Source organism: Euleptes europaea, chromosome 17, assembly GCF_029931775.1.
Source record: "Euleptes europaea isolate rEulEur1 chromosome 17, rEulEur1.hap1, whole genome shotgun sequence".
NCBI lineage: Eukaryota > Metazoa > Chordata > Lepidosauria > Squamata > Sphaerodactylidae > Euleptes > Euleptes europaea.
In genome coordinates, this window is record NC_079328.1 from 22,385,646 (window position 1) to 22,403,856 (window position 18,211).

The window sequence follows — 18,211 nt, forward strand, 5'->3', positions numbered from 1 at the left end:
GAGCGGGAGGTTTTTCCTTCAGTGCAGCTTTCCCCCCTCACTGAATAGAGCTCTTTATCGTTTTCAGAGGTTTATGAATCTGAGAAGTGTTGGCTTCTTCAAAGTGGAGCCACCCGGCTTGCATGTGATGTGACACTCAGAAATCAGCATTGTGTGTGTGAATCAGTGATAGCCTCTGCTTCTTAACCTGAATCTCCCAGCAGGGGTGGCTGCTCCAGACGGCCAAGTGAAGCTTGTTGATATATTCTTGGCTGCTTGTATACAGATTTTAATAACATTCACATAAGGCAGTTAAAAGATGACTTCTTCCGAAATATCTGTAAGCTGCTGATCCTTTTTCTTAAAAGCCGGAGATGGGAAGCAGCACCTTAAGACCAACTAAAACGTCATAAAATAATGAACAAGCTTTTATGTTCTCCCAAACACTCCTTGTGGCTGGATCTTTGGGGAGAAAGAGGGGAAGAGAGATAGAAAGATATTCATGGTATTCTGTGGGCCCAAAGAAAGGAAAGGTATTAATTACACCACTGTCGCCAAAGTTCCCTGTCTCTGATGACTATTTCACAGAGCCAACTGCTCCATCCTCCTATTGCCATCGTGGTGCAGTGGTTTAGAGCGGTGGTTTGGAGCGATGGACTCTAATCTGGAGGACTGGGTTTGATTCCCCACTCCTCCACATGAGCGGCAGACGCTAATCTGGTGAACCAGGTTGGTTTCCCCACTCCTCCACATGAAGCCAGCTGGGCGACCTCGGGCTAGTCACAGCTCTTAGAGCTCTCTCAGCCCCACCTACCTCACAGGTTGTCTGTTGTGGGGAGGGGAAGGGGATTGTAAGCTGGTTTGATTCTTCCTTAAGTGGTAGAGAAAGTCAGCATATAAAAACCAACTCCTCCTACTACTCCTCTTCTTCCTCTTCCTCCTCCTCCTCTTCTTCTTCTACTACTACTACTACTACTACTATTGCGTTGCTCCTTTCAAAAATATGTAGAGCAGAATGGCCACAACCACTGAAAGTTTCTCCAGCACAAGCTCCATTGAAACGCCCCTGGGGTGTGTGCAGGGGTGCCACTTTTGTGGACTGAGCCAGTGGCCTGCAGGAGCCGCACAGAGATTGCTTTCTACAAGGCTGACTTGTTGACGTTCCCTGTTTGAGCTGTGCCCCAGCCAGGTTGCTTCCAAGCACACAAGCGGTGGGGGGCTCACCATGTGAAAATCCCGCCCCACCCCCCATGACTTTGGCGGTATGAATGCACTTGGAGAGGCACAGTGGCGAACAGGTGCCATAAGGGTGGGGGGAGTGAGCGGAGACTCAGGGAAAGGCCGTCAGAAGCCAGAGGAGGGGTAGTGTGAGAAACGGTCTGTTTGGACGAGAATGGCGGTGCTTCAGCCGAACCTGCCCTGCTGGTTGTCTCTGCTATATCGAAAACGAACCTGTGCTGTGGTACAAAATCATCCAAGCAACTAATTCAGCACGAGGGCTGTATATTAATGGTCAGTCTGGCCAACACAAATATATTCAATAGCATCAAATCAGTAACAGCAAAAATACAGCTGAACTAGCTCCAAATACAGACAATTTATATACACTTAACCAAAACAAAAAACAAGTTCTGGTCACCACACCTAAAAAAGAATATTGCAGAGTTTGAGAAGGTGCAGAAAAGAGCAACTAAAATGATCAGGGGGCTAGAGCAACTGCCCTATGAGAGCGGATAAACACCTAGGGCTGTTTAGCCTGGAAAGAAAAGGGCTAAGGGGAGACATGATAGAGGTCTATAAAATTATGCATGGTTTGGAGAGAGTGGACAGGGAGAAGCTTTTCTCCCTCTCTCATAACACTAGAACACGGGGTCATCTGCTGAAGATGGAGGGTGAGCGATTCAAAACAGGTAAAGATGCATTTCCTCACACAACATACAGTTAAATTGTGGAACTCCCTGCCCCAGGATGTAGTGATGGCTGCCAACTTGGGAGGCTTTAAGAGGGGAGTGGACATGTTCATGGAAGAGAGAAGTATTCATGTCTACTAGTAAAAATGGATACGAGTCATGATGCATACCTATTCTCTCTAGGATCAGAGGAGCCTGCCTACTATCTTAGGTGCGGTGGAACACAGGCAGGATGGTGCTGCTGCAGCTGTCTTGCTTGTGGGCTTCCTAGAGGCACCTGGTTGGCCACTGTGTGAACAGACTGCTGGACTTGATGGGCCTTGGTCTGATCCAGCATGGCTTTTCTTACGTCCTTATGTAGGGATCCAGGTCTTCCATGTGTGGAATATTATCCTCTGTATTTTTGTTGTTATCATTTTGATGTTATTGAATATATTTGTGTTGACCAGACTGACCATTAATATATAGCCTTTGTGCTGTATTAGTTGCTTAGTTGTTCTCTGATGGCAGGGGCCTGGCCCAGCCTGCAGGGCTGGTTGCAAGATTTGTCCTGAACAGCGTTCTCAGTGGGGAATCAGAAGCATAAACTTGGCCACAAGCTCGCCTGCCGCAGCTGCGATCCTTTTCCATTGAAGTTTTGGGCTTCACTTCGTGCTTGGCAGGTGTTAACTGACAATGCGGGGAGGGGCCAGGAAGGTATTTGAATTCTAGGTTGTCTGCGGGGCAGAGATTAGAAGGGGGCCTCTGGCTGCCCGGCCCAGATTTCCTTTGTAGATTGTTTCAGTTGAGGAGGCTGCTTGAGTTTGTATTTCTGGAAGTGCGAGGAGGGAGGCCCTGGCTCTGAGCAGGCGGGGGAAGCCCTTTCTGAGCTTTCCTTAAGCACCATGGGGCTGAAGCGCATCCTCCCGGTCCCAAGCAATCAGACGCTTGGAGTTTTGTCTATATTTGGTAACCCTCTGAGGGGCTCTGCCTCATCCACAGGCATTTGGCATCCGGGATGGAAAATTTCACTTGTGGTATTGCCATGGAAACAAGCGGAGCCATGGAGGAGGTTTACCCTGAATAGGGAAGGCCCTCCTTCCCATCGCTTTGCCAGGGTTTGTTCAGGTCCCCTCGGGGAGCCCACACAAACCGCAGGCAGAGAGAAGCCGGTTCTCTGCTCCCCCAGTGTGCTTGGCTTTGGGTGAGGGCGGGGAGGACGAAACGTGTTGCTCAGCACCGTGGCCGGCGGCCATGTTTCTGCCTCATCCCCCTTCGAAGGTGCTGCTCTGTTTATCTGGCTTCCATATTTCTCTGGTACTCAGGACTTGTGACATGACGTTTGCAAGAAGCCACTGTGTGCGCGTGGGAATCTCACCTGTCCCCAAAGATGCCTTAAATACATTGTCTGAATGATGATTCCTTTGACCCTGTAGAGAGTGAAACAGCTCCAGGCAGTTTCCCCTTCCCCAGATCTCTCCGATGGCTCTAGAAATGGCTGCTGCTCTTCAGAGGCAGACTGGCTGCTTCAAGATCTGATGTTGTGCCAGCAGCAGTGATAATTTGTGACCTCATAACTTGGTTGCTGCAATGTTTGCCACCCTGAGGAGATTAGGCAGGAGATACATCTTTTAAATAAAGAACCACCACATAAATTGCTGCATCCTTTCGCTGCAGAGGTAGCTGCCAGTAAGGCCACTGTGCTCTGGGATCTCATGGAAACGATACTCCCTGGCCCCTTTCCTTGACACCGTTGTGGCAGAGCTGGAATTAGGTGTTGGCATGCATATTTAAAAGAGCTTGGCCAGTGGACCTGGAAGGCACCTTCCTTCTGGCAAGGGCTTATCTGTCCTCTGCCAAACAAAGGCCCAGAGATGGTCAGCTCTGAGAGGCCAGCCTTTCCCACATATGTTCCTTCCCCTAGACTCCCTGGTTGGGTTAGGGCTTTTCCGAGGGGCACGTTGTGTGTGAGCCCATCTCCGGCTCGTGGTTGCGTTCCGTTTTGCCTCCTCGGCTCTGGCAGCTGGATATTCCGAGCTGTCAGACAGACTGAGCATCTGACTAATCGTGACCTACATTCTGTTTAAATGTTGGCAGTTACTTTCAGAACGAACGTGATGGAGGAACCTCCGCTGGGGAGGGGCAGCTTTAAGCGCCGCCCTGCTGCTTCCAGCCTGCTGGTGTTCTCCCTTTTTTTCTTTCCTTCTTTCTTTTTTTTTTTCTTCTTCTTTTTTTTTTTGCTGCTCTCTTTCAAATTGGGAGGCTCTGTTCATCTTTGGCTTTATTGGGCACATCCTGATGAGGCTGGGTGTGTGTATGTGTGTGGAATTCTACCATAGGGCAAATGTACCTCAGATTGCCACGTGGTAGGCAGGCAGTCACACCAACTGGCCTTCGGGTGTTTTTCCTCATTTTTAAAAACGATGAGATTTGAAATATTTGGCCAGCTCTTTTGGCTACCTGTGATGTTGAGTTCGGCCATGCAAGTGTACTTGTTTCAACCCCATCCCTCGATTACCAAGGATGTGGACCTGTGAATCAGGGACTTGAACAATCTGCAGACTTGCAAAGTGGACAGGAAGGGTGTCTAAAGCAGGGGTCGCCTCTTCTTGCCTGGTCCAGAAGCCTTGGATGCCCAGCTGTGCAGAGCCAATGCCCATGTGCTGTACAGGTGGGCCCAGCCAAATTCAAAACCACCTGAAGCTAGAGTCACAGGAATTCAAAGTGGTGAGTTCCCCCTCTGCCATCAGCCCCTCACCTTGCGGCAGGTGAGCAGAACATAAGAAAGGCCATGCTGGATCAAACCAAGGCCCATCAAGGCCAGCAGTCTGTTCACACAGTGGCCGACCAGGTGTCTCTAGGAAGCCCACAAACAAGACGACTGCAGCAGCATGATCCTGCCTGTGTTCCACAGCACCTAATATATTTGGCATGCTCCTGTGATCCTGGAGAGAATAGGTCTGCATCATGACTCATATCCATTTTTACTAGTAGCCCTCTCCTCCATGAACATGTCCACTCCCCTCTTCAAGCCTTCCAAGTTGGCAGCCATGACCACATCCTGGGGCAGGGAGTTCCACAGTTTAACTATGTTCCTAGTTGAGGAACCATGTTCCTAGTTGAGGAACGGCTACCCACTGTGAATTACCTAGTTGAGGGGGTCAGTCCAAATCCTGGCAATACTAAAATACCAGGAAGAGTACTGAGGTGGGTCTATCAGATTTGGAGGACCGATGAAGAATACCCACCTCTTTGCCAGCAGGGAATGAGAGTGGCTCGTGGGAAGCGGAATACAATTCACTGTGTTGCCTTAGCATTGCACCAGCTGTGTGTTTATGGTTCCTTCTTAGGAGCCAAGATAGCCACCCTCACCAGATCCTCTGTTTTATTTACTTAGAGCTCGCCTTTCTTGCTGAGACTTGAGGTAGCGTACAGAATTGGGGGGGGGGATGCAATAAAGAAAAGCAATTTAAGACATACCATGGGTTGTTTTTTTGGGGGGGGGGTTGCAGCTGAATTAACTTGCTTCTCCAGCAATAATGCTGGGTGCAGTATAACCCCTAGGTTCTTGACTAAATCAGCAATAGTCAGCTGAACCCCATCAAAGGAAGGGAGCACACTTCCCTCCGAGGGTATGTGAAGAAGGCACCACAAGGATGCTTTTCTGTGGCCTGCTGGTGGATGTGAATGGCTGCATTTGGCCCTGTTTGCGAAGTATGCCAATGAGTTGGTTGAAGGACACAGGGGATTTGTTGGTGGGGGCTGAAATTTGCGGAAGAGAGAGGCCGTTTGATGTGGGAGATGGGTGTGTTGCAATTGTACTACAAGCTTGCACCAATATCAGGTATTTTTCACTTAAACTATCTCCTTATCTGTTTCAACCTCCGACCTCCCCTCACCATGGTATGTCTAATTGCTAATTCTGTTTGTGATGGGACTCACACCCACCCTTTCTACACCAACTCCTCCTTTCTCCCATTTTATTGAGATTTACACTTGAAAGACTCATGGTGTAATTTACACCACACCTTGGCTCTCCACCTTCCCCACCCCACCCTCAGCCTTCCCCATAAGATTTCTCAGTAGGGATTCTCCCTTCACAAACGGGCTGTGACTCACAGAAGTCACTTGAAATAAATGTTAGTCTTTAAGGTGCCCCTGGACTTTTGTGTTATTTTGGATGAAGCAAACTCACCCAAAATAACCAGTGTGGTGTTGTGGTTATAAGTCTCAGACTAGGATCTGGGGGACCCAGGTTCAGATCCCCTGAGATTCCTGGTGGATTGTGCCAATCTGCATTCATTGAAGACAGCTAGTGTGGTATGGTAGTTAGGATGCTGGACTAGGATGTGGGAGACCCAGGTTCGAATCCTCACTGCCATGGAAGCTTGCTGAGTGACCTGGGGCCAGTCACACACAATCAGCCTTGCCTACCTCACAGGGTTGTGGTAAAGATAAAATGGAGGAGAGAGGAATTATGTAAGCCGCTTTGGGTTCCCATTGGTCACAAAGGCAGGGTGTAAATGAAGAAAATAAACAAGTGAAGCACAGTAATGAAAGCTCATCAGAATCAGCCAACCCACCCCCTACCTCAGTGCTAAATAGTTTTGTAAACCTTTTCAGGCTTAAGGTGTTTGGTTGTTCCAGGGCTGGATTTTCCCTTGCTGTGACTGCTTTTGAGCTCAAATCCAAAAGAAGCTCTGCCAAGGGTCATCAGACAGCGTTTCGTGTGCCTAAAGCGTTGGGAAGGGCTGTAGAAGAAGCAAAGTCACCTGTGAAACTCCCAGGGCATCTCTGAGCCAGCCATCATCTCTCTTGCCCTAATCTTCCCCGGGCTTGTTGAATGGCTGGAGAGAGTTGAGTGCTCCGAGAGTTTCTTGGAGCAAAGGCTGACGTTTTGCTCTAATCCGTGTAAACAGGAAGAGACCGTCTTGGGGGCTCCTTAAGCCAGGCCAGCATCCAGCTGAAAAACCTGTCTGTCAGACTTGAAACGAGGGGCAATGGGGCAGCCCCTCAACAGCAGACCCATCCCGCCTCCCCTGCCTGCTGGCTGGCATCTCGTGATGGGGGGCAAGTGTGAGAGGCAGAGGCAGCTCCACCCTCAGCCACGGCAGACTTCAGCTTTGCTTGCGTCCAGTGAGGCAAGTCAAATTTGCGGTGGAGCCAGCCCAGGTGGAAAACAAATGGATGAGGGGCAGAGTTCTGGGATGGTGGGGAGGGGGGGGGGGACTGTGCCTTCACATTTTGGCTGAAGCTGCTCCAAGCAGCCTTGTCACTGCTCCCGTTTTTCTCCCTTCAGTGTGGATTTTGCTTTGCGCAATGCCTGGCATTGTCTCAGTCTTTCCATCGCTCTGGAAACCCATAATCTCTGTTTCCCACTGTTTGCAATGTCCTTGTGTAGGTTGCCAAGTGCTGAACTGTTCTATAATGGTATTTCATGTCTCACCACTTGGAAAATGAGTTTCCAAGACGTTTGGTGCAGACGCTGCTGATGGTTCTCCCCCCCCCCTCCGCCCCCAAGAGAAAGAGAGACACAAGAGCAAGAAAGTTGGTATCCTCTCTTGGACCAGAATACATTGTCACAGGTGTGCAAGTTTGAATACCTTTTCTTTTTGCTTCCAATTTCCCCAACAATTGCACTCTCAGGGGCTTTCGCAACTTGCTTGCTGTTATCACCAGCTGTTGGCTGTGCTCAGACCAGGCTGGGGCTGCTTTGCACCAAAAAATAACAAACAAAATAACCAAAAAACAAGCAACCATCCAGCATCCACATTCTACACTCAAAGTTAATTGAGCAAATCAGCCCATGTTTGCTTGCTTTACTTCCAGATAAAGATTTGTTTGTTTGTTTATTTATTTATGGCAAGAACATGGGGAATAGATTGTACACTGTCCAGCAGGGAGTGGCTTAGCCTATTCAGTCCAGTGACCTTAGCACTGCTCAGTAAAGGGACTGTAATTCCCACCTTTGGGTTTCTTGACTTGTTTGTTGTCATAGGCAAGAGATCTGCAGCCAAGGAAAGGGCAAAGTACTGAGGAGCCCCTGCCTAGGTCTCCCTTCACAATGCCACACCCCGCCAACAGCATACAGCCTCCTCCTGTATTCAGGCCCTGCCAGTGTCTTCCCTTAACCAAACTGCCCTCCTTTGTTCTTCGCAACTGAGGTTTGCCAATGTTCTATCAGTGGGCAGTGTTAGTGATCATTCCGTGCCATCACAGTGGATCAGCCAATGAAAGGCAATCGGCTTTTAGCCAGTGGTGCATCTCAGGCAGCTGAGAATGAGCTACCTGTCCTCCCCTCCCCTCCGCTTTAGTATCTGGGCCAGTGGAGCACAACCTGCCTTTCGATTTATATCTGCCGGCATTCAGGTCACCTTCCCTTCGAAGTTTAAAGGGAGTGAGCCATCTTTGAACCTGCTCGTTTCTGTCTCTGGTTTGGGGCTCGCTGGACCCATCCATCTTCAGCGTCTTTGCTTTAGTTCATCACTGTCAGTCAAACCTACTAGAAGGGCAGAGCTGTGGAAGGATCTGCCTCTGATTTGGATGTCTGCTTCACATCTTCCTGGGACAGAAGCAGGGGGAGTTCGGTAGGATGACCGACTCGGGGCTGGCACTGAGAAAAGGATGAATGGGGGCTTTCTAGTCGTCCACTCCCTGGGAACTTATGTGGCATTGCTGCTCTGGCAGGCCTGCTGCTGCCTCCGATTTCAACACACACACACCCTCCCCACAGCTGCCTTGCTGAGCCTTCCCATCCCACCGGCTGCTTCAGGCCGCTGACCCTCAGAACAGCCACCCCGTGGGCTTATCAAAAGGAGAGGCTCACAAACAGGAAATGCTTTCCCAGTGTGCGGCAGAGCTCGGGCACTGGGCTTTGTCTCCCAGTACACCCTGGATTAGCCACAGCAAAAACAAAAATCCCAGGCTGGGGGTCAAGAACCCGCCTTTGACCCATTCCGGGGGCTGGGAGCTCGGACGAAACAGAGAGGTCTGAATCAGAAAACACCCCACAGGAAAAATGCAGACACATTTCCAACTGCACAGGGTGGCCAGTGTTTGAGGGGACAGCTGTCGGGAAAACCCTCTAGTTCTTGTTTTGATTGGAGGGTCTGCCCCTCCTGTGTGGGGTTTGACAGATTCTTCTCTTGAGACCAAGCTGGCGGGCACTGGGTTTTGTAGCTTTACTCTGTTAGTATCCCTCAGGTCTTCCATTCTATGTAAGAAGCTCTCCTCCATCTGAAGAGTATTTTTTAAGGCTAGCTGACTAGAGGGCATCAGTCAGCTGTTCTGGGCCACCAGCTCTGGCCTCCAGCGCACCTATCCTGCTCCAAATATGGCAAAAGCTCACTCTGCATTTTTGCCATACCCTTGGCCAGCTGGGGCTTGCATTTGATGGCGCTTCTGAATTGATAAATGCTGAAAATGTTAGTGCTTGAAGTCATTATTTTGGTCAGCTGAACTGAGGGCCAGTGTGGTGTAGTGGTTAAGAGCTGTGGTTTGGAGCGGTGGACTCTGATCTGGAGAACCAGGGTTGATTCCCCACTCCTCCACATGAGCAGCGGAGGCTAATCTGGTGAACTGGGTTGGTTTCCCCACTCCTACACACGAAGCCAGCTGGGTGACCTTGGGCAAGTCACATTCTCTCAGCCCCACCTACCTCACAGGGTGTCTGTTGTGAGGAGGGGAAAGGAAGGCACTTGTAAGCCGGTTTGAGTCTCCCTTAAGCAGTAGAGAAAGTCGGCATATAAAAACCAACTCTTCTTCTTATCAGTATGTCAATTCCAGATAAGACAAACCTGATCTCAGGGGGAAGTGAGGGGGAGGGACCACTATACTGCGCTCCCGGTTGTGTTTCAGGGAAACCCTCTGGAGTTCCTTGGAAGTTTTTAAGGGACTCTTCAGCAGAAAGAGCAGTCGTGGCAACAGCTTACTCCACAATGCATGGCTGCATTCTCTGGATAACCGATTCACAACAGACGTGTGGCCAGCACTCCACTTGACTTATTCGCCATAATCATGCTCCCCCAAATCCTCAGCATTACCAGCAGGTGCTTAAAATAAATACACCACCAACAAAGGGGGGGGGGACTTAACCCTAAACACCAGAATTAAGTACCCAAAAGGTCAAGAAAATATAAATAAAAGTAAAAAACCCAAGGCCCAAGACTACTCTAAAATTAAATTATTATTTCAGGATAAAATCTAATACCTGAAATGTCAATTTGGTAGGCTATTGCAGTGCCCTATATGTATTGTATGCGGTATTAAATTTTATCCTGAAATAAATGTATACATATTTTGTACTTATATCATTTTTAGAGTATATAACCTTGGGCCTTGGATTTTTACTTTTATTTATATTTTCTTGACCTTTGGGGTACTTATTGCTTACAATAAATATTCACAGAACAAAGACGGATGTTCCGCAAAGAAGCAGCACCTTGGTCGCAAACTCTGTGTATTTCTGGTTCAGGCAACACCATGATGGCGTTTTCAAACAAGAACGTGCCTTTTGCTTCGAACATCTTGAGCCGACGCCTCACTGAAATAAGTGGAGCTCCCCCAAGAGCCATCAAAGAACTTGTGAAGGGGGAAGATCCTGATTGCTTGTGATTTGAGGTCTCTTTTACCCCCCTGGGAATTGAGGCCAGTTCCAACGGTTGCATCTTCGGGAAACTGCTTGGCAGGAAGTGAGTTTTCCATGTCTACACGTGACCGCGCGTGGCTTTCCAGTTCCATAGAGCTGATTTATTGACTTGGCTTTTGGGAAACGGAGTGAGTTTTCAGGCTTGCCTCTGATCCATTGAATAATAGCTTGTCTCTGTGGCTTTAATTGTTTTGCATTTTTATTTTTTTATTTTGGGGGGATAGAGAGGGGTTATGTACACACAGTCGCTGTTTCAACATGGATGACTTGCTCCGCCTTGGCTTCCATACAGCAGTGCTGTTTTCAGGAGTGTACACATGAAGTTCATTAACTAGTTCTGTTTTCCTTCTTTAAGTTTCTACCTTTTTTTGTTGTAGACTTATAAGGGAGAAAGTTGTGGCCTGCACCTTTCCTCTTATACTTCCACAGTGAAAAGGACTAGAAAATTACTTTTTTTGAAAATGAAAGCTGAAAACCGTTTCTGTGGAGTAGATGTGGGAAACGCTGGCCAGATTCTACATGTGGAAAAGAACAGACCAAGGTGATAATGACATAGGAACTAAGTAATGGGATATCTGGAGCCTTCCCAGTGTGTCAGCAGTCAGAGATGGATGATGTCTAGTTGGCTGGGTGTGGCCATGCTCACTATTAAGGGAGCATCAGATTGGGAGGGAGGTGGGCAGGCAGGACCTAGAGGGTATCCACTGCACAAAAAAAAATTTCAACTATCAGAGGGAATAGTGGAAGGGGGCTCCCTGACCTGCTATTAAAAGCTGTGCTTGGGCAAGAGGAAAACCCAGTCCAAGGAGAACAAGTCCTCAATCCCTACCATTAGGGGATCTGGTGCCAATTTAAAGAGGTCAAGCCAAATTAGGGAATTGACTCCCAGAAAGAAGGATTATGTTGTAACAGCATATAGTATGTATATGAGCATATTTGCCCGTTGAACTAACTATATGTATTTTTCTGGCAAGGCCATAATAAAGTGTTTTGTTTGTTTGTGACTCACAAGTCCTGCAAGTGGCCGTGCCACAAGGGGGCTGCAGCCGTTCTGAAGGGGTAGAGTGAGATGTTGCACCCAATCTGTTCTCTGGTATTCCAAGAAAGGGTCTCCTCAGGCGTGGCACCAAAATTACAGAATTCCCTTCCCAGGGAGATTCGTCTATCTCCCTCGATCATTGTATTCAGCTAGCAGGTGAACACTTTTCTGGGGGTTTTTGGCATTCGCATGTGTCTTTTTAACTGTTTTATATATATATGAGTATGTTTTAATTTTTTTGACTGTTCGCCACCTTAGTGGCACTAAGTCAGGTGAAAAGGAAGCATAAACACGTTTTAAATAAAAATAATCTGAGCAGTGCTGCCTTCAGGCCAGGAAGAGAGGCTGTCTGTCCCCCTCCCAAAGTCTAAGTCTACCATTTTGCCGCTGTGGTGACACAGCCCAGCCTGCTGATGCTATCTGCTCCCTCTTCTCAGAGGCGACTCAATGACCAGCCCCGCTGCCAAGAAGCCCACTGCCACCACGGCCATTGACTACGCTGAACTCTTACAACACTTTGAGAAGGTCCAGAACAAACACCTGCAGGTCCGGCACCAGCGGGCCAACCGAGGAGAGACCCTGGACCGGAGAGCAATCCTCTAGAGGCGGAATCCGGAAAACCAGGAGAACATGGGAGCAACGCTGGATGCCGTGGTATTAACTGGGTGGCAGCCGCTGCCCCCCCCCGATGCTGCTAAAGTTGCATGGTTGAGGAGGAACAACAGAACTTGTGGTGAGCGAATGCAGTTGCCCCGTGTGGGGAACCTTCCGTGCTCTCCAGACAAAGTTTGCTGAAGGATTGGGGGAAGGAGGCGCTCCTCCAACCCGCCCTTCGGCATGTGTTTTCTTCTGGCAGTGGGGCAAAGTCCTGGACTTCACTGGTGCCTTCCCTTGTGACAGTCACCTGATGGTCACAGTCTTGCTGGGGGGGGGAGGTGGAGAGGCCAAGGAAGGGTTTTTGTGCTGCTGCTCTTCAGAGAGGAGAGTATGCAGGAAACACACCCTCTGCTTCTCTCTCCTAGCTGATTTGGCCACGCAGCAAGTCTCTCGGGTTGCAAAGACTGGAGCACTTCGTCCCCCCACCCCCAAGGCTTGCACTTGTCGACTACCTGTGGTTAATTCCCATCAAGTCCTTCCTCTGTCCACACACATACCCAAATCATGTATATGGACTGCTCGGCCTTAACTTCCAGCTAAATCCGTGTGTGTATATATAGATCTGTATAGACCAACAAGATTTCTAGACTGAGAATCTTTGTACTAGTGTCAAACTTCCCTTATCAAAATAAAACTAAGATGGCAAAACCCTTGCAGAGGGGGGTGCTTGATGTTTGGGTGTGTGCATCCCTTCCCGTGCAGCTACAGTGCTGGCCAGACACATGGGTATTGGTGTTGTTAGACTTTGGTATGCAATCCTGTCCTGAGGATCTGAGCCAGGCTTTAACGTCCTAGAAGCCAAGCACATAGCAGCTATCACAAAACCATGCTTAATCTTTAAGAAGTTTCCTTGAACCTACAGTTATCCAACACCAGGCTAGTCCAGGATACTAAGTCTAGAGAAGGAGTACCAGTCCTGGGAGGGGGAAAGAAGAAGAGTTAGTTTTTTATATGCCGACTTTCTCTACCACTTAAGGGAGACTCGAACCGGCTTGCAATCACCTTCCCTTCCTTTCCCCACAACATACACCCTGTGAGGTGAGTGGGGCTGAGAGAGCTCTAAGAGAGCTGTAACTTGCCCAAGGTCACGCAGCTGGCTTTGTGTGGAGGAGTGGGGAAACAAATCCAGTTCACCAGATTAGCCTCTGCTGCTCATGTGGAGGAGTGGGGAATCAAACCCGGTTCACTAGATCAGAGTCCACTGCTCCAAAGCCCAGGCCCCCACACTTGGAGGGAAGGGAGAGGACATAGGTACATTTTACTAGGGGGCCAACCTGAGCTGAAAACCCATCAACATGATGTGGTGAATTTATACCACTGCAGAAATATTTTTTAATGACTTGTGAGATTATCAGTGTGGGATGGAAGCCAGAGGTTTATAGTTTCTACTGGGCTTACAGAAATTACACTTTACACTCTACTGTGGGAAAGTGTCCCATATCCTGCATCAAAGTGAACCGGGGGTGGGGGGGAGAGTCTGGAGCCAATGTTGATAATGTGACCTCTCCTTTTCCCCTCGATTGCATTGTGAGGAATCCCCTTATGAGGAAGTGGAGAGTTTGCCTGCCCAACGCAAGACTGGCAGTGGATTTGATGTTGCATGGATGATGCCCATGCCTGCGGCAAGGAGACCCCCAGTCATATTTTATTTCTAGAATAACTGTTAGCAGAAGAACAGAGCGAACGCCCTTCAGAAGCATGCGGCAACCGTGTGCAAAGAGGTCACAAGGAGCTTAGGGCTGCGTTGCCCACTACAATGGGGCTCGTGGACTGAATGCTGGTGGAGGGGAAAGCTGTTCAAGAAGAAATCTTAGTAGACATCTACGTGGAGAGTTTTGCTACAGTATTGGCTGATAGGGGAGGAGCTATGGTGAAGCGCCTGCTTTGAATGCAGAAGAAGAAAAAGAGTTGGTTTTTATATGCTGACCGCTTAAGGAAGAATTAAACTGGCTTACAATCACTTTCCCTTCCCCTCCCAACAGATACTCTGTGAGGAGGGTGGGGCTGAGAGAGCTCTAAGAGAACTGTGACTAGCCCAAGGTCACCCAGCTGGCTTCATGTGTAGGAGTGGAGAAACCAACCCAGTTCACCAGATTAGTCTCCGCCGCTCATGTGGAGGAGTGGGGAATCAAACCCGGTTCTCCAGATCAGAGTCCACCACTCCAAATGTTTCCATCCTCAGTTAAGAGCATTTGGTATAGCAAGAAAAACCTTTCTTTGCCCAAGACTTTGCTGAGTCCATAGTACATGGTTCAGTGGTTTAACTGTGTATCAGGAAGCTTCATGTCTTCCTATGATGCACAGAGGGACAAAACAGACCCCAAGTTTCTTGGACAGGATCAAGAGGACCAAACTCTAAAGACCTTCTCCATAGGCTCTCATGGTGGGAGGGGGAAGGATCTTCTACCCTGGGACTATTGGAATCATCCTCCTTTCTCACGTAGCCAACAATAGCCCTGTGGTTTTCCTGGCTCTGGAGAGATGTTTTTAAATAGATGCTGTTACAAAATAAGCCATAGTGTCTATCTTACATTACCCAAACTGAACTTTGCCTCCAGGCCCTGAGAAGATAAAGAATTCTCTACCAAACTCCTAATCCAAAAGATAAATCTGGAATGGGGAAATGCCTCTTCTTGCCCCCACAATTATTAGTGGGACAGCAGGAACCAGCCATTTTCTTCTCCCCTGCAGCGAAGGTGTATGTGTGAAATCAAGAAAATGCCTTAGCAATGCCAGTTTCTTGGCCTGATGGGAAGATCTTCCATATCTGCCAGGTAAAGGGAGAGTGCAGCAAACGAGCCCGAGAAAAATATGGGGGAGGGGGGTAGGCTATGCAGACTCTGTCCATGGCAGCCCCTAAACCAATTTCTGGAGCTCCAGGAAATAGCAGGGGCCTGCCATGATTTTCCCATGACAGTTGTTGGCACTACCCTAATCATTTTAGGGAGGAAAGTGCACTCAGGTGCTGAGGCCATTTCCTGGTTGCTACGAAGGCTGCGTACTGTACATGGTGTGCCACTCTGTGGTTCTGGGGGCGGGTGATTCCCCCTCCAACAGTTGGCAAGATCCAGGCCCTCTCCTGACGCCTTGCTCTGATTTCGAGCCAGTACAAACTTGGGAAATAGGACATTGAGGGATCGTCCCCTTCCCTCTCTCGCCTCATTTGAAACACACTTTTTTGATCTGCCTTTATCATCAGAGGTCGAGCATGTGCTTCTCTGGACCTCCACCAAGACAGACCTGCCTAAAAATGTCATTCTGGTGCCTCTGTAGCAGCAAGTTTTTCCATTCCCCGAGCCGTTGCTTGAGTTCAGCTCTTCACAACCTGCAGCCTGTTCCTGAGAAGCGAGCAGGATTGAACCCTTAGCCTGGTTGTTTCAATGTGTCTGCCCCAGTAAAGAAGTAATGTGTCACCAGACTTTATAATCCGAGCATGGAAGTTAACAATTCACAGTGCAAAGAACTGCTTCTCCCATTACTTTGTTATAGGATACAGTATCCCAATATGGTCCTAACGATTCCCCAGTGGTAGGAAGTCCAAGGATTTTCCTGTACTTTGATTCATTCACATATTAACCGTGTGCCCTTGCAGGGATTTCTGAAGTCTGGCTACCTATTACTTCAAGCGATTGCACAGAGAAGACTTTCCATGTTACTGAGGTAGAGGCTTACTTTTCCCTCTTACAACTGAAAGGGTTTGTGACAGATAAAATACAGCTGCCTGCCCTCTGTGTTATTGAGCATTGCTGCACATTGGAGGCAGAGTGACAGCCTGAGACGTATGAAACTGAAGACTTATACTGAATCGGACCCTTGGGGTGCAAAGGCCAATCTTGTGTACTGTGACTGGCAGCAGCTGTCCAGGATCTCAGGCCGGGGTCCGCCACATCCCCTCCTACCTGATCCTGACTCAACAGGGAAGACCTTTTGCTCTCTGCAGTGAGAACAAGTGAATGACTCAATCGGGGTCTATGTAGGAGTATTGTTCCCCCAACACCAACTGCAAACTAGGAAGATTCTGCAGCCGGCGTATCTTAGCCTGTTTCTCTGTGCTGCAGAGCCCTGGCTGGGTTGAGCTGCTTGTAGGTTAGAAGTCACCTCGGGGCATGAAGTGGGCAATCTTTCCATGGATCCTGCCCAGTAAGTCTGTTGTAGTAAAAATGAACTGGAGTCTGGTGCTACTTTGCAGCCTAACAAGACATAATTCTATAAGGTAAAGGTCCCCTGTACAAGCACCAGGTCATTCCTGATCCATGGCGTGACGTCACATCCCGACTTTTCCTAGGCAGACTTTGTTTACGGGGAGGTTTGCCAGTGCCTTCCCCAGTCATCTTCCCTTTACCCCCAGCAAGCTGGGTACTCATTTTACCCACCTCGGAAGGATGGAAGGCTGAGCCAACCTTGAGCCGGCTACCTGAAACCGACTTCCATTGGGATCGAACTCAGGTCGTGAGCAGGCTTTTGACTGCAGTACTGCAGCTTACCACTCTGCGCCAGGAGCCATTATGGACTAGAGTCCGCCCCCTCAGAGTCAGACGCAAACGGGCAAGCAAACCTTTCATAAGAACATAAGAAAGGCCATGCTGGATCAGACCAAGGGCCGTCATGTCCAGCAGTGGCCAACCAGGTGCCTCTAGGAATAACTGCAGCAGCAGCATCCTGCCAGCATTCCACAGCACCTAATATAATTGGCATGCTCCTCTGATCCTGGAGAGAATAGGTATGCATCACGACTAGTAGCCATGAATAGTCCTCCATGAACATGTCCACTCCCTTCTCAAAGCCTTCCAAGTTGACATCCTGAGGCAGGGAGTTCCACAGTTTAACCACGCGTTGTGTGAAGAAATACTTCCTTTCGTCTGTTTTGAATCGCCCTCCAGCTTCAGCAGACGACCCCATGTTCTGGTATCACAGGAGAGGGAGCAAAGCTTCTCCCTGCCCACTCCCTCCAGACCCTGCATAATTTTATAGACCTCTACCGTGTCTCCCCTTAACCACCTTCTCTCCATCTGCGGAAGAGTCCTGTGGGCCTCCAAAGCGTGCCTAGCCGCTACCCACCCAGTTGGCTCCTTTACCCATTTTTGTCTCTTCCGTTCTTGGGCATCCCCCACCCCTCCTTTGCCATAGCCGAATGAATGGGGCTGGCAGACTGCGTGACTTGGGGGTGGGGGTGTTAGGAGCGGGAGCGGGGGCGTCACGGCAGCGCGGCGGGAGCCACCCGTCTGGCACGGGCAGGAACCCCGCGGCTGCTCCGCCGTGATGCGGCGGCAAGGCGAGGCAGCGAGCCCGGATTCGTCCCAGCGGCACCGGGGACGCCGCGGCGGGGCTGGCGGAGGAGCCCCCCGGGGGGCGGCCTGACCCGCCCCACGCGCGGGCGAGGCTCCCCCGGGACGCCGCAGCAGCCAGCCGTCCGGAGAGGCGCCGGGGCCGCCGCCGCCGCGCGCTCCGCGGGCCTCCCTCGCGCTCCCGCTCGCCCCCTCCCAGCCTCCGCCCCCCTCCCGCACCGCCCACGTGACTGGCGACCCCCCCCCCCCAGTGCCCAGCCTCTCCTCTCGGATTACGGCTGGCTCCTCCGGCCGGCTGCCGCGACCCCCGCGCAAGCAAGCCCATTGTGCGCGCTCGCCCGGCCGGGCTCCCTCCCCGGCGCGCCCTCTTGCTCGGGGGTGGGGTGGGGTGGGGTGGGTGCTGGCGGCGGGGGGCGTCTGGGCGGCTCTCTGCGCCGGACTCCTTCGGCCCGCGCCGCCATGGGGCGCAGCCGCCGCGCCTGAAGGAGCCCGGGCCGCGCCGCTGACCAGCGAGCCAGGCGAGGGGCCGGCCGGGGCGAGGCGCGGCCGCAGCTCGCGGCCAGCCCGGGGAGCAGGAGGAGGAGGGGAGGGGAGGAGGAGGGGAGGGGAGGAGGAGGAGGAGGAGGAGGAGGAGGAGGGGGGTCGCCCCGCCTCCTCCCCTCCCCTCCCAGCCCGCCGGGGGGTCTCCGCCGCCGCTTCCCGTCCTCGCTGGCTG

At 50.4% G+C, this 18,211-nt stretch overlaps 1 protein-coding gene across 1 annotated transcript in view; it reads left to right on the forward strand.

Moving 5' to 3' along the window:
- VAC14 (VAC14 component of PIKFYVE complex) overlaps positions 1-12,214 on the forward strand; it is a 144,306-nt gene extending 132,092 nt beyond the window's left edge. The window contains exon 19 of the mRNA XM_056862668.1: positions 11,992-12,214. Within this exon, the coding sequence (XP_056718646.1) occupies positions 11,992-12,157 (166 nt within the window). The 3' untranslated portion in view covers positions 12,158-12,214. The remainder of the gene's footprint in view (positions 1-11,991) is intronic.
- The last annotated feature ends 5,997 nt before the right edge of the window (positions 12,215-18,211 follow it).